This window comes from Hyla sarda, chromosome 5 (assembly GCF_029499605.1).
Source record: "Hyla sarda isolate aHylSar1 chromosome 5, aHylSar1.hap1, whole genome shotgun sequence".
In the NCBI taxonomy this organism is placed as follows: Eukaryota; Metazoa; Chordata; class Amphibia; order Anura; family Hylidae; genus Hyla; species Hyla sarda.
The window spans coordinates 70995609-71011948 of NC_079193.1; the positions used below are offsets into that span (position 1 = coordinate 70995609).

Genomic DNA, 16340 nt, shown 5'->3' on the forward strand with positions numbered 1-16340 from the left:
ATGCTCTGGGATGCCTGACAAAAGCCAGTCTGTCAGGGGAATCGCATCGTAACAAAGTACATTTGGCAGAGATCTAGCTATAAGAGGAGGCTTACATTGGCTTATTTCAACAAAACATATTATCTTGCTTCACTACCTGGAATCTAAAGTGGCATTTGAAAAATGATTATTTTGGTTTGAGCCTCTCTGCTATTATATAGAATATGTTAAGATTTCGTTCTCAAGTAAGCGCACTGCAGCTGCATGGGGAAGGACTAAATATATATTTCTATATAGGATGTGATGATCAATGATCAAATATAACACAAGTTCAACCATCAAATACAATGATCAACATCAGGGCTCCTCAACCTCTGGCTTCACCAGACAGAACATGGTAATATGTCATCAGAAAATGTCCTATTGTTTAAGTTTTTATGTTTCCCATATTTTAAAAAACAAATGTAATGTTTTTTTTTCTACTTTTACTATGTATATTTTAAAATAATCAAGAAATCTTGCTTTTTCCATTCTGGCAACTAGGCCTAAAAACTTAGCTGAGACTCCCTGCTCTCTATAGATCACTTTCTAGCAGTCTACTCCAACACAGACAAGATTACAGTGAATGGATGACACCAGTATATAGATAACAGAGGTATTTACAACAGCTGTTGCATGCAGTCATTTTTCCGCCACGATGTCCCGTCACTGTATAACGTCCGTAATGAATTACGGGCATATACAGGTGCAAACGGGCAGTTACAAAACCCCATAGGCTGCAATGCAATTTAGTCACGGCCGTCAGGGGTTTTGTAACGGTCGGTTTTCCCCCATATAGTGACGGAACTTCTGACGGAAGTTCCTAAACGGAACAATTTCATAATGTGAAAGAGGCCTAACAGATCAACCTCCCCCTATCTGTAGTATGATCTCTATAAAGGTCAACGAGCGCGCTCAAACCCCTTTCCCATTGATGCCAATGGGTCAGCTTCTGTCTGTTTTTGCCTATGTCCATGGGGCTTTCTGTAAAGCATATCTATAAATGCTACCAAAACAGCTTAGCCAAGATGGCTGCGCCATTAATAATGAACAAAAAATGAAATTAAAAATGTACAAACAGAAAATAGAAACAGCACAGGTTTGCGGCTCTTATTAGTATTAATATATTGGTATAAGGAGAGATCTTTCAATGAAGACAAATGGGTTAGGCAGAAGCCGCTGAGGGCCTCTCCAATGACTAGTGGTTTAGGCAGCATGACAGTATTGACAGGTTCCCTTTAAGTCTGTAACACATTTCAGACTGTATCTCAACGTATTGTACCTTTATTCATCTCCTGAACACATTCTAAAGTTAAGGGGGCGGTACAATGTGTCTACTTTTTCTTACAAAAACAGAGCCACAGCTTTCCACAGGTGTTGTTTGGTATTGGCCTCCATTAGCTTTAGTAAAGGTGAGCTGCAATGGGAATTGTGCCATCTGTACTGTGCAGTGGAATCAATGGGACTTCTGCGGAATTCCACACGGGAATTTTGCCATGTGAACATAACCTTACACTTAAGTATAACTGGCCTAATGCCCTTTAAGGTAATCACAAAAGGAGGCAGTAATGTTATTAAACCAGAGATCGACATAACCTTAAAAATAAGACCTGTGCAGCATGTGATCACTTCTGTCATTAATGCCTCCTCAGCTGCACCTCACCTATAATTGGGGGGGGGGGGGGAGCACCTTCAATGCGAGGCCCGATGTACAGTGTGGAAAGTGCTATAGCACTTGATTTAATCCAACAATATATATATATATATATATATATATATATATATATATACCAGATAGTCATATGAGCCCTATTTGTACAAGCTATAGATCCCCATATAAAATAATTCCATTACAACACATCACAGTCCCTGGTTTCAATTTTACTCATCATCTGGTCAGGTGCAGTGAGGATATGGCAATAATCAGTTCTCCATCTCTTCAAGCAAATAGATATGATGCTTCTACTGGATACGCTCTACAGGCCACCTCACTGTCATGCTGCCTGAACCGCTAGTCATTGGGGAGGTCCTCTACAGCTTCTGCCTAACCCACTGACCATGATTGACAGTTCTCTCCCTATATTCAAACAGAAAGAGATCTATCAATCAAGGTTGGTAGGGCGGGTAGATGTCACTGGGGACTGTCCTGATGACTCGTGGTTCAGGCAGCATGACAGTAATGAGAGGTTCCCATTAAAGGGGATAGTTTTAAATGGATATACAAATAGATTAGGCCATCATAAAAGGGTTTTCTCATTCAGGACTCTCACAAGAACCAATCGCATTAAGCTCACAAAGAAAAAGCCTACAAGTCGTTCCCCAATTGCCAACTGAGGAGCTTGTTAAATGGCTCTGTGCATATTGAGGTGCTGAGAACTTTTTGTTTTAAATATGGCAGGTTCACAAAATGTATGTATCGTGTAAGCAGAGGCACAGTACAGTAGTGAACACCACACAGAAAAACCCTGTGTCATGCCCCTCTGGCCCTGTGCCAGGCATAACATGCATTTTTGCTTAAATGGAAACAATGTAGAAACAAAAATCAAAATAAAAAAATCGATTCTAAATAGATATAATTAATAATATTGACTTTAACACTAAACCGTCCCAGGAAGGATCTGTTATTTCAAGCCTTACTAAATATTTCCGTTCTCGCTAAGAATTCCCTGTTCCTCTATTTGAAATGATTATACTGGAAAGAAATGCAATTTTTTTGTTACAGGAAAGTTGCCAGGCAGAATGGACATCATATGCTGTTCAATATACAACCAAAGGGATACATTTTTTGTATCCACTTATAATGACCTTAAAGAACATTATTACTTCTTTGAAGATGACACACACATAGTAAAAGAAAATCTTAAAGGGGTACTCCACTGGAAAACATTTTTTTTTTTTTAATCAACTGGTGCCAGAAAGTTAAACATATTTGTAAATTACTTCTATTAAAAAATCTTAATCTTTCCAGTACTTATCTGCTGCTGTATGTACCAGAGGAAATTCTTTTCTTTGTGAATTTCCTTTCTGTCTGACCACAGTGCTCCCTGCTGACACCCCTGTCCATTACAGGAACTGTCCAGAGTAGGAGCAAATCCCCATAGCAAACCTATCCTGCTCCAGGCAGTTCCTAAAATGGACAGAGGTGTCAGCAGAGAGCATTGTGGTCAGACAGAAAGGAAATTCAAAAAGAAAAACTTCCTCATATAGCAGCTGATAAGTACTGGAAGGATTAAGATTCTTTAATAGAGGTAAATAACAGATCTGTTTAACTTTCCAGTTGATTTGAAAAAAAAAAAAATGTTTTCCAGGGGAGTACCCCTTAAATGGCAGAAGGCCCAATTAAATTCTTTGAGTTGTGGGAAAATATTTAGTTAGCACAGAAATGATCAAAGCAAATTACTTTGGAATGTATTAGGTGGTGGTGAGGAAAGAATGTAGATGACTTCTTACTAAGCACCCAATATAATGGCCAAGGTTAATAACTAAGTCTTCTATCTCATGGTTCCACCGTTGTCCGTCAAAATATTAAAGGGACAGTATTATAATATTTCAATGCTTTGCATTATTTATACATTGATATGGTTACAAACATATGTGGGTTAAGCTAATAAAATTGGTCTGGTATGGTTTTTTTCCTAGTCAAAGTAAAAGAATACACAAAGTGCCACCAATAAAGTTATAGCTTCTCCATTGATCTATCTTAGTGGATCAGAAGCCTAAACATAAAGATTTAAATGGACACTGTCACTTATGACATTTCATATGAGCTCTTTGTCACATCTTGCTTCATTGGTATGATGTGGATGATGGTGCTGACTGCTGAACCTATATCTTAAATGGGTATTAACATCTGAAGAACAGGATATGGGATAACAAGCTGATCATTGGGACCCTCACCAATCCCAAAATTGGGGGGAAAACTAAATGAATGATGCACGGCCAGAGCTCCATTCATTCTCTATCTGGCCACCAAACACTGTAGAGTTCTGAGACTGGCCAAGTCTGATGGCCACATAGGAAATGAATTAATCGCTGAAAACATGCATTCTAGGAATAAGTGGGGGTCCCAGCAGTTGGTCCCTCAACGATCAGCTTGTTATTCCCTATCCTGTGGATAGGGGATAACTTCTACAGATGGGAATACCCCTCTAACCTCTATGACCATGTATTTTTTATTTTTTACAAATGCAGTAAGGGTTTGTTCTACTATATGATTTTGCTGTATTTCATTTTGCTATTTTCTGGGGGTACATACATGTTGGTTGTGGGTACATTGGGCACATAAATAAAAATTGTGTTATTCTTAGACTAGACAGTCTAAGGATATGTTCACATGGTGGATAATCTGTGCGGAAATTCCCTGTAATTTACTGCAAACTGATTTGAATGGGATTCCGTAGTCCCAATCAGACAGTCTTATTTTTGCTTTCCACATTCTTTCAAAATATAAGACTAGTCTTATATTTTGTGGAATTCCGCAGCGGAATCCCATTGAAATCAATGTGGCTTGAATTTCAGTTTCTGCTGCAATACCGCCGCATTTACATTGCAATTTCGCCAAGCTTTGTTGAACAGAATTTCTGCGGAATTGCGGAAATTCCGCCGTGTAAGTATACCCTAAGACTGTGCCATATTTATTACAGTGGCTGATGCTATTTGATCCCCAGCAAATTTTTAGATTGTCTTATCTACATTTGCACCATGTTTTAGTTGCCTTTCTTTAACCCCAAAAATGTGCGACAAAACTTGGTGCATTTTTGGTGTATTTAAACCCCTCCCCTTAATAAGCTGCACAAGCTTTTTGTTAATAAGGAACAGTCAACAGAAAAGCATAAGCATGAAAAAGCACAGGCTATATGGGGCTAGTCATCAGGATTTTTGTCATTTTCTTTATATCTCCATAATCCTTTCCAGTGACGAGATATAAGTCTTTTTTTATTATTATGCAAATGAAGTTCAGAAGCCCAGTGGGCTTCACCAACCCATGTCCTATTTATTACCGCCCCATGGTCATCCCGCTTGACTAAAGAGGACATGGGATGGACTTACTAAGGCTCTTGTTGGGGAATTATCTCTCACCTTTGTTATTCTGGAACTTTATGTTTCTGTGCCACTAAGATAGATTTATAAAGCATAGTACATTTTATATATGAGGCCTTGGATTCTTTGGATATCTACATTTGTCTGATAGGTTTGGGTCAGGCACACACATCGTGCTCTAGCACATTTATTACTGACACTTATGTATTTACATTGTAATATATTACCACTGAATGATAACAGTGCTACAGTTAGCACCTGGTCAGAAGCAACTCACACCCCAATAGATGGGGCTTGTAACAAACTACAGTGGTCCCTTAACTTACAATGTCCTCAACTTACAATATTTTTAGCATACAATGTTTTTTTCTGGACCATTGTAACTTGAAACCATATTCAACATACAATGCTACAGACAGTCCAGATCTGCAAAACGTGTCAATGGCCGGAAGAACCGACCAATCACAATGGGCATTTCCCTGCTAAAACACCTGTATTACTGAAGTGCATGCACTGACTGGCTGTCTGGTAGCGCCTCCCTACAGTACAGGGAGGTATTACATCATCTGTACTACTCTTTATCTGTGACAGGGCGGCTCCATTTTACTTTTGTGGGACACTGGGCGTAGTGTACAGGACCCTGAAGAAGCTCCTATCCTCTACATCTTCCATCAGCTCTTACTTTTATATGTAAGGACTTGCTTTATCTGTATTAGTTATCTACTCATTTTTCTTATTTTTAGATAATATTTTGGGGACCCTCCTGATCTCCCTGCTGCACCTGGTGTTCGTTTAGAGCATCGGGTGCAGTGTCGGAGGCTCATTACGTCACAGCCAAGCCCCATCAATGCTAGCTATAGACTTGCACTGAGTGGGCATGGCCGTGACGTCACGAGCCTCCTCCCCGCATCTCCAGTGATCTGTTAAGGAGCGCAGTTTGCTCTGTACACTGGATGTCTGGGGAGCCGCAGCAGAGATCGGCGGGACCCCTGCAATCAGACATCTTATCTCCTATCCTTTGGATACAGGATAAGATGTCTAGGGGCGGACTACCCCTTTAACATTGGTTTCAACATACAATGGTCATCCTGGAGCAATTCATATTGTAACCTGAGGGACCAGTGTACTGGGTTACCAACAGTCATTTTCTATTGACAATAGATTTATATTATTCATTTATATGACCACAACTAAAAATAAATCTGAAGAACCATAACAATAAAAATAGCACAATACTTACACCAACTATGAAGAAATCCAGCCAACACCATGCATTGGTAAAGTACTTCTTGAAGCCATAGGCCACCCATTTAAGGAGCATCTCAAGAACAAAGACGTATGTGAACACTTTGTCGGCATACTCCAAAATAATTTTCAGAGCTTTTTTCTTGTCGATATAAATATCTTCAAATGCCTGAAAAAAAAAAAAAAAAAAAAAAAAGAAAGAAAGAAAACTTGAAAACAGAATTGAGTCTGAAACATATAGTTGACATACTGTAAATTATGAACTAAAGTCCTGCTTTTTCATCCCTATGGCAACAGAAAGAGTTTTGCTAACTTAATAAGCACTGTGTTTTCTTTTTGACCCGTAGCTAAATTATGACTAACCATGACAACTTTATAAAAGAGAACACCCGCGCTGATAATAATGGCATTTATTACTAGACCACTGACAAAGACTACAGTGGGCAAAACTGTACATAAGAAAAACAATATGAAGGAAGTGAAACCGCCAGTTATACAATGTATATGGAGAAATTAATCACTGGCCAATGTCTTAGTCGTAACAAAACTATTTGATTTAGGTTATGTGGGTTTAGGCAATTCAGGACACCATCGGAGCCTCATAATCATCAATGAGCCATCCTGTGCACCAGTATAAAGAAGTACTCCTTTAGTAAATATTATCTCCAGGGACTATACATTCACCAAACTGTGGTAGAAAAAGAAAACATTTTGGTGCATAAGTCATATTTTGGGAGGAGATATACAGTACAGTATTTAGGTAAAAATATAGAACATACCTGCTGAAAAGGGGCATTTGAATAGGTATGGAATGTTACCTAATTCTTATGTATATTTTGGTTTCAGCAAGCAAATGTTAAAGGGGTACTCCGGTGGAATATATATATTTTTTTTTAATCAACTGGTGCCAGAAAGTTAAATAGATTTGTATATTACTTCTATTTAAAAATCTTAATCCTTCCAGTACTTATCAGTTGGAAATTCTTTTCTTTTTGAATTTCTTTTCTGACAACAGTGCTCTCTGCTAACACCTCTGTCCATGTCAGGAACTGTCCAGAGTAGGAGCAAATCCCCATAGCAAACCTATCCTGCTCTGGACAGTTCCTGACATGGACAGAGGTGTCAGCAGAGAGCACTGTTGTGAGACAGAAAGGAAATTCAAAAAGAAAAGAGCTTCCTGTGGATCATACAGCAGCTGATAAGTACAGGAAGGATTTTTAAATAGAAGTAATATACAAATCAATTTAACTTTCTTGGCTGAGCAGGACATCACTGCCAAGATGAGTACTTCTAGGAAGTAGCAGCTGGATCTTTATGTGGAGGACCAGAAGACTTCACATGGGGCCTCCGAGAGAGCGATTAAGTATACAGTAACCCCCTGACCTACGATGGCCCCGACATATGATAAAATCGACATACAATGGCCTCTCAGAGGCCATCGCATGTTGATGTCAGCATCGACATACGATGCTTTTATATGTTGGGGCCATCGCATAAACTGCTATCCGACAGCGCAAAATGCTTAAGCTGCTGTCGGATAGTAGTTTAGGCATCCCGGACAGGTTCGCTTACCTATCCCCGCTGCTCCTGCTCCACTTCGCGATCCTCCGGTGTCTTGCGCATCTTCTCCAGGGTCCGGGCCTCGCTTTCTGGTGTCGTTATTACGTCACTATGCACGCCGCGCCGGCGCAGCAGCGTAATAACGTCACCAGAAAGCGAGGTCCGGACCCTGCAGAAGATGCGGAAGACACCGGAGGATCGCAAAGAAGACACCGGAGCAGCGGGACAGCATCGGGAGCGACGGGGACAGGTGAGTACAGCTTCCTATACTTTACATTGCACGGATCCCTCAACATACGATGGATTCGACAAACGATGGGTCGTTTGGAACGAATTACCATCGTATGTTGAGGGACCACTGTATATATATATTTTTTTTTTTATTTTCATGGTAGCCCCAGCACAGTAAATATTTTTAGTACCTGGAATACTCCTTTAGGTAAACGGACAAGCTGTAGTAACAGACACAATTGCTATAAAGAAATGTATGGAGCTGTGCCTCATAAGCAATGGTAAGGATAGGCTAAAAATCGAAATGTCCATGGAAAGTTCCTTTAAATGGGTACTCCGGTGGAAAACATTTTTTAGTTTTTTTTAAATCAACTGGTGCCAGAAAGTTAAACAGATTTGTAAATGACTTCTGTAAAAAAAAAAATCTTTACCCTTCCAGTAGTTCTTAGCAGCTGTATGCTACAGAAGAAATTATTTTCTTTCTGAATTTCTTTTTTGTCTTGTCCACAGTGCTCTCTGCTGACATCTCTGTCCGTGTCAGGAACTGTCCAGAGCAGGAGAATATCCCCATTGCAAACCTATGCTGCTCTGGACAGTTCCTGACACGGACAGAGGTGTCAGTAGAGAGCACTGTGGACAAGACAAAAAAGAAATTCAAGAAGAAAATAATTTTCTCTCTAGCATACAGCTGCTAAAGGGAACGCGAAATGGAACCCCAAATGCAGGGGCAGGAGGAGCTGAGCAGATTGATATACATTTTTGTGGGGAAAATTCAAGGATAACTTGTTATTTATTCATGTACTAAGTAGTCATGTGGGCGGTCCTACTTAGTAATTGACAGCTCTCTCTATATGCTCACATATACACAGCTAGCTGACAATCAGTCACTTGATAGAACCACCTACTAGACTACTTAGCACAGAACGTCAGAGATTTACCAGAATACAGCATATCAAAAGATTTTGTATCTGACAGTCCCCATTTAACTAATTAATTAATAAAAATGTTTTCATTTATAATTTTTTTATAATAAAAATAATAACATTCATTTGCGAACATGTAAATCTATTTCACTTATTGCCATACATTGTAATATGTGATCAGTGGTCTCCAAACTGTGGACCTCCAGATGGTGTAAAACAACAACTCCCAGCATGCCCGGACAGCCGTTGTCTGTCCGGGCATGCTGGGAATTATAGTTTTGCAACATCTGGAAGTACACAGTTTAGAGACCGCTGCTCTAGATCAAACTGAAAAACCTAGGTCCCTGTAATATTATCAGAAGAAAGAAGGAGCGGTTAGAAATTCTGTTTCGGTAAAACATGACATCATTTTAGTCAATGAGATTACACCCATGCCGTACAGGAAGGACATCTAATAAGATCATATCTGTGTCACCCAAGGGGACTTTATCTATTACCGAAGCAGAATCATTCCATTTCTAGAGATGTGAGAAAACAGAAGTTCAAGGGAAAAAAAAAAGTGACTGGAAATTATTTCTACGTAATGTAAATCACATTGTGCACATGCATCTATTTCAGTCATTGTGACCGGGGGGTAATGAGAGGCGACGGATTAACAAGGCGCGATTTGCTTTGGAAGAAGCGTGGACCATACATACATTTATCTGCGAATCATGATTGAGATAAACATATCTGGGAAAGGACTGACATAAATGATGACGCTCTGTGAATACACATTTATGTCAGTACTTCAAGCATAAGAAGTTAAAGAAATATTTTATTTTTAAGGAAAATATTAAAGGAGTAACTTGGGTTAAAAGGGGCATCCAAACAGGGCAACATATGTCAGGTGTATAAGGGATATGGGCGCCATAGAGATAAAAGCAGGGTCTTGTGCATTACATGGCAGATGAGGTTGTCCAGTAGAGATATATATCTATATATATGTGTGTGTGTGTGTGTGTGTGTGATTGTGTTTGTAAAGATTGAGATAAGAGGTTGAGATATGAGGTTGAGATATGGGACGAGATATAAGGACGGGACATGGGGCCGGGACATGGGGCCGGGACATGGGGCCGGGACATGGGGCCGGGACATGGGGCCGGGACATGGGGACGGGACATGGGGACGGGACATGAGGACAGGACATGAGGACAGGACATAAGGTTGAGATATGAGGACAATGTATGATGATGGGATATGGGGTCAGGATATAAGGACGGGATATGAGGAGGGGAATCTTAACATATGTATGTATGTTCCAGCATAACTTGCCCGAGACTACCACAAGAGGACGTCGTTTTAAATTAGGGGGCAAAGGTTTATAAGTAATATCAGGAAGTATTACTTTACTGAGAGAGTAGTGGATGCATGGAATAGCCTTCCTGCAGAAGTGGTCGCTGCAAATACAGTGAAGGAGTTTAAGCATGCATGGGATAAGCATAAGGCTATCCTTCATATAAGATAGGGATAGGTATAAGGCTATCCTTCATATAAGATAGAGAAAGGTATAAGGCTATCCTCCATATAAGATAGGGCCAGGGGCTATACATAGGATTCAGATTATTGAGCAGACTAGATGGGCCAAATGGTTCTTATCTGCTGACACATTCTATGTTTCTAGGTTTCTATGACTTGTAAACATCTTGCCAACTGTCCAGAAGGCAGTTGCGGAGAATAATTAGTGTAGACGATAGGATATGAGGACGGGGAAATAAGTATGAGATGTAACGATGGGATATAAGATTGGGATATGAAGACAGGATATGAGGACGGGATTTGAGAATTGGATCGGAGGACAGGGTATGAGGATAGGATACGAGAACGGAGTATGGGGTCAGGGTATGAGGATGGGACATGAGGTTGGGATATAAGGTTGAGATATGGGGTCAGGATACAAGGGTGGGACATGAGGTTGGGATATAAGGTTGGGATATGAGATATATATGAGGGATATTGTTGCTTTTCCTCTACCACAAGGTTTAGGTAGGAAGACCAGGCCACACCAGGTACTCAGCTAGTTAAATATAAAATAAACTAAGAAAATGTTATGCAATCCAAAGATAAAGAGTGATATTTACCAATGCTCCACTGCTGAGAAGAATCATGAAGATGATAAAACTCTCAAACCAGTTGTGTTCGACTATCCTGAAGCAAGTCTTCCTTATTTTCCACCATATTTTACCAACTCCTTTCGTGATGTCAACCTGACAGCATGGACAATACCGTATGCAGCCTAAAAAGTAAAAACATCAAATGAATAATGGCCAGGGATGTAAAATATGTTGAGTTTAATGACATAGGCCCAGATTTATCAAACCGTGTGAGATTTTTCCACAGCAACCAATCACAGCTCAGCTAACGAGCTCTGGTAAAGAGAAACCTGGGCTGTGATTGGTCGTTGTGAGAAAACCTCTCCACTTTTTCTCTCACACAGTTTGATAAATGTGGGTCATAGTCTTTTTATTTGGTCATGGCTATATTGTAGTCATGTAGAGTATTGCTTAGCAAAGTCGCATAGGATGTGTGGTCATGATGTAGTACTCTAAAATAGCCACACTTTCTTATAGAGGCATTCTCATCAAAGAAAGCTATCCCCTATCCACAGATATCATGTTAATAGGGGATAATTCGCTGATCGTGGGGTTCAATCGCAGTGAGCCCCCCCACTGACCCCAATAATAGAGTTTCGATGTCCTCAAAATGAAGAGAGAGGAAGCACACATGCTTGGCCTGCAATCTATTTATTTTTTTATAGGGCTTAAAGGGTACCTCTCATCAAAAAAAACTTTTGATATATTATAGATTAATGTATGCAGAATAACTTCACAATTGCATGTTATTAAAAAATATGCTTCTTTCTATTTAATTTTCCACTTTGAAGAAATGACCACTAGGGGTCTCCCTACCAGTCCTGGCAGCAAGCATTTCAGACTCATGCTGGAGTCCTAAACACTACCAGCTGCCAGTCTGCTTTGTTCACAAAGGAGAACACTCAGAGCTGCCAGCCTGCTTTGTTCATAGCCTGTTTGGCTGTGAACAAAGCAGGCTGGCAGCTCTGAGTGTTTAGGACTCCAGCATGAGTCAGAAATGCTTGCTGACAGGACTGATCGGGAAAAATACAATAGAAAGAAGCATATTTTTCATTAACATGCTATTGGAAAGTTATTCAACATTCATTAATCTAAAATATATCAAAAGTTTATTTGATGAGAGGTACCCTTTAAAGGGGTACTCCGGTGGAAAACATTTTTTTTTTCATATGAACTGGTGCCAGAAACAGATTTGTAAATTACTTCTATTAAAAAATCTTAATCCTGCCAGTACTTATGCTCCAGAGGAAGTTGAGTTGTTCTTTTCTGTCTGACCACAGTGCTCTCTGCTGACACCTCTGTCCATGTCAGGAACTGTCCACAGCTGGATAGGTTTGCTATGGGGATTTGCTTCTACTCCAGACAGTTCCTGACACAGACAGAGGTGTCAGCATAGAGCGCTGTGGTCAGACAGAAAATAACTACACAACTTCCTCTGGAGCATACAGCAGCTGATAAGAACTAGAAGAATTAATATTTTTTTAATAGAAGTAACTTACAAAACTATTTAACTTTCTGGAACCAGTTGATATGAAAAAAAAAATTGTTTTCCACCCGAGTACCCCTTTAAGAACATTGCCATATGTTGAGCTCGGCAAAATAACCACAATGGTGTCTTTATAAATCAATGCTGGGGGTGTCTATTGGGTGTGCAGCAGGCAACATCACATTTTTCTGAATTTCATAATATTACAGTGTTAAAGTTAATACATATCATGAATAGCATCTTAGCTCATTTGGACGCACAGTAGCTATTGCTCAAGAAGCATGACAGCGATATTGAATCTGTTGTGAAATATATACTAATAAATACCATTGGCTTATATAAGAAATACATTAATAAATAAACGAAAATCTTTTGGTGAGACTAATAGAGTCTTATAATATAAAAATGTATATAATTATACCAGCGCTTCCGAGATTCTTTGATGTGTAACTGCCAGGTATTTTTCATGGTTCCCCGTATACCATAACAAAGTGTCTAGTATTAAAAATAAAATCAGATAAATACCAGCACTAAAGCGCTGGTATTTATCTGATTTTATTTTTTAATACTAGAATCTTATAATATAATATACTCACAACTTGAACACAATGATAGCCTGATATTATTTTATATAAAATACTTAGGGCCTTGTCATATTCCATAACCAGAGAGATTTTTTGTTTGTTTTACAGTATTTTTTGTTTAATTTCTTTAAGACAAAGTTTAAAAGGGTTATCCCGGAAAAAACTTTTTATATATATATATATATATATATATATATATATATATATATATATATATATATATATATATCAACTGGCTCCAGAAAGCTAAACAGATCTGTAAATTACTTCTATTAAAAAATATTAATCCTTTCAGTACTTATGAGCTGCTGAAGTTGAGTTGTTCTTTTCTTTCTAAGTGCTCTCTGATGACACGGGTCTCGGGAACCGCTTAGTTTAGAAGCAAATCCCCATAGCAAACCTCTTCTATACTGGGCGTGTCATCAGAGAGCACTTAGACAGAAAAGAACAACCTTAACTTCAGAAGCTCATAAGTACTGAAAGGATTAAGATTTTTTTTTAATAGAAGTAATTTACAAATCTGTTTAACTTTCTGGAGTCAGTTGATATATAAAAAAAAAATTTTCCTTGATAACCCCTTTAAGTTCACTCAGGAAGGCTATTAGTGTCCTACACCATATTTTAGCAGATTATATGAGTGAGTTCACTAATGTTAAAGTAGCTTTCTGAGACTTAAGCATTTAAAAAGAATACTGGAAATTTGTATAGAATTAGAAGACATTTCTATTACACTTAGTGGCTGAATTCTCTCTCTGTCTTCCTGCAGTGTCATACATCGATCCAAGGATATTAATTACAACTACGGGATGATTTAGTCCTACGAATGGACATCACTGAGGACATGATATCACTGCAGCCTCTGCATAACAGCGGACCACAGTATAACAGCAGCCATGAAGTGAGAAGGTATACAGCTGAAGGGAATGTTAAAAAAAAAAAAAAATTTCCATTGGAAAGGGCACCAATAATACAGCTGTGGATATGATTTAATGGGATGGTCTCACAAAGAAAGCAGTGCAGAAATTCAGCTTCTCCAATCCCTAGTGATCAGCAGTTACAGTCAGGAAAGTCTGGCTATACATTTCCACCGGCTGCTCAAAGGTCATCCATATAATGTATGGAGACTCATAAAATCTGCAAATCTGCCTCTTTTGCAGATTTTCTGCTGACCCATTGAAGTCAAGGGCAGCAAAATCCGCTGTGGAAATTCCGCAGGTAATCCGCCCATGTGAACGGACCCTTAGAGAAAAAAAATCTGATTAATAATACAGACTAAACAGGGAAATGGCTTGATATTACTGCTGACATTGTATCTCATACATTGGGCTTACGGCTGAATTGGTGCTGAACTAAGAGTGAGCAGAACTGGCAGCACTCAACGATAATCTCTCAAACTCTAAAGATTAAGGTCGTAAAAATGTTTTATCAGATTTCTCTGTGTCATAATAGAAGGAATATATTCACTGGGAGCACAGGATGTATGCAGGACTGCCACTGTACCTTACTCCTTACTGAAGTCATGCATTGAGGAGGAACACATGGGGGAATTTAACAATTGGCATGCACTTGCAAAATTGTTTGCGCAGACTGTTATTTTACGCATTGATTTGTACCAAAATTATCATTTAATTTTGCACTATTATGTTGTTTGTGCTGACTTTATACATTTTCTTCTTGTGCGCTTAAAGGGGTACTCCCGCCCCTAGACATCTTATCCGCTATCCAAAGGATAGGGGATAAGATGTCTGATCGTGGGGGTCCCCAGGATCTCGGCTGCAGCACCCCTCTGTCAATAGTGCAGAGAGCAAACTCGCTCTGTGCGTAATGACGGACAGTACAGGGGCTGGAGCATCGTGATGTCACGGCTCCGCCCCTCGTGACGCCACGGCCACCCCCTCAATGCAGGTCTATGGGGGGGGGGGCATGGTGGTCGACATGCCCCCTCCCATAGACTTGCATTAAGAGGGTGGGTCGTGACCTCACGAGGGGGCGGAGCCATGACATCACGATGCTCCAGCCCCTGTACTGCCCGTCATTACGCACAGAGCGAGTTTGCTCTCTGCACTATTGACAGAGGGGTGCTGCAGCCGAGATCCTGGGGACCCCCACGATCAGACATCTTATCCCCTATCCTTTGGATAGGGGATAAGATGTCTAGGGGCGGGAGTACCCCTTTAAGCGCACAAGAAGAAAATGTATAAAGTCAGCACAGACAACATAATAGTGCAAAATTAAATTATAATTTTGGTACAAATCAATGCAGTCAATATGCATGGAGCGAGATAGCTCTGTGCCGTAATGACAGCGGGGTGCTGCATCCGAGATCCCGGGGGTCCCCAGCAGTGGGACCCCCATGATCAGACATCTTATCCCCTATCCTTTGGATAGGGTATAAGATGTCTAGGGGCAGAGTACCCCTTTAAAGGGTTGCTCTGGTGAAAAAAATAATCAAATAAGCTGGTACCAGAAAGTTAAACAGATTTGTAAATTACTTCTATTTAAAAATCTGAATCCTTTCAGTACTTATCAGCTGCTGTATACTACAGAGGAAGTTGTATTTCTTTTTGGAGTTCTTTTCAGTCTGACCACAGTGCTCTCGGGAACTTTCCAGAGCAGGTGAGGTTTGCGACGGGGATTTGTACTTTGGAAAGTTTCTGACATGGACAGAGGTGTCAGCAGAGAGCACTGGGGTCAGACACAAAAGAACTCCAAAAAGAAATACAACTTCCTGTTTAGCATACATCAGCTGATAAGTACTGAAAGGATTAAGCTTTTTATATAGAAGTAATTTACAAGTCTGTTTAACTTTCTGAAACCAGTTGATTTAAAAAATATATTTTTTTCACCAGAGTACCCCTTTAAAGGGGATGTAGCTGAATTTATCACTTGAGCTAAAATTATTTTTGCACAAATCTACTCCAGTGACCAGCTGACCTTGGAATATCTTGAGCTTTCCCCCTTTTTGCACTATCCAGGGGCTTCCAGTCATTTGCGCACATACAAAGCATAATTCATAACCACACACGCGCACAGCAGGTTTAGCATTGCTCAAAAATTTGCACCAATGATAAAGGTCTCCATAGTGTTTAAAACCCAGTTCTAGGGATGGCATCCCAGTGGT

General features: G+C 39.8%; 1 protein-coding gene and 1 long non-coding RNA gene across 2 annotated transcripts in view; one reads left to right on the forward strand and one right to left on the reverse strand.

Moving 5' to 3' along the window:
• Positions 1–16340, forward strand: part of LOC130273223 (uncharacterized) — a 210857-nt gene that overhangs the window by 170018 nt on the left and 24499 nt on the right. The window lies entirely within an intron of this gene.
• The window catches only part of LOC130273220 (sodium channel protein type 4 subunit alpha B-like), a 488856-nt gene that overhangs the window by 98865 nt on the left and 373651 nt on the right, over positions 1–16340 (reverse strand). Inside the window, exons 21-22 of the mRNA XM_056519644.1 lie at positions 11138–11292; positions 6299–6472 (exon numbers count right to left, since the gene is read on the reverse strand). Of these exons, the coding sequence (XP_056375619.1) occupies positions 6299–6472; positions 11138–11292 (329 nt within the window). The remainder of the gene's footprint in view (positions 1–6298; positions 6473–11137; positions 11293–16340) is intronic.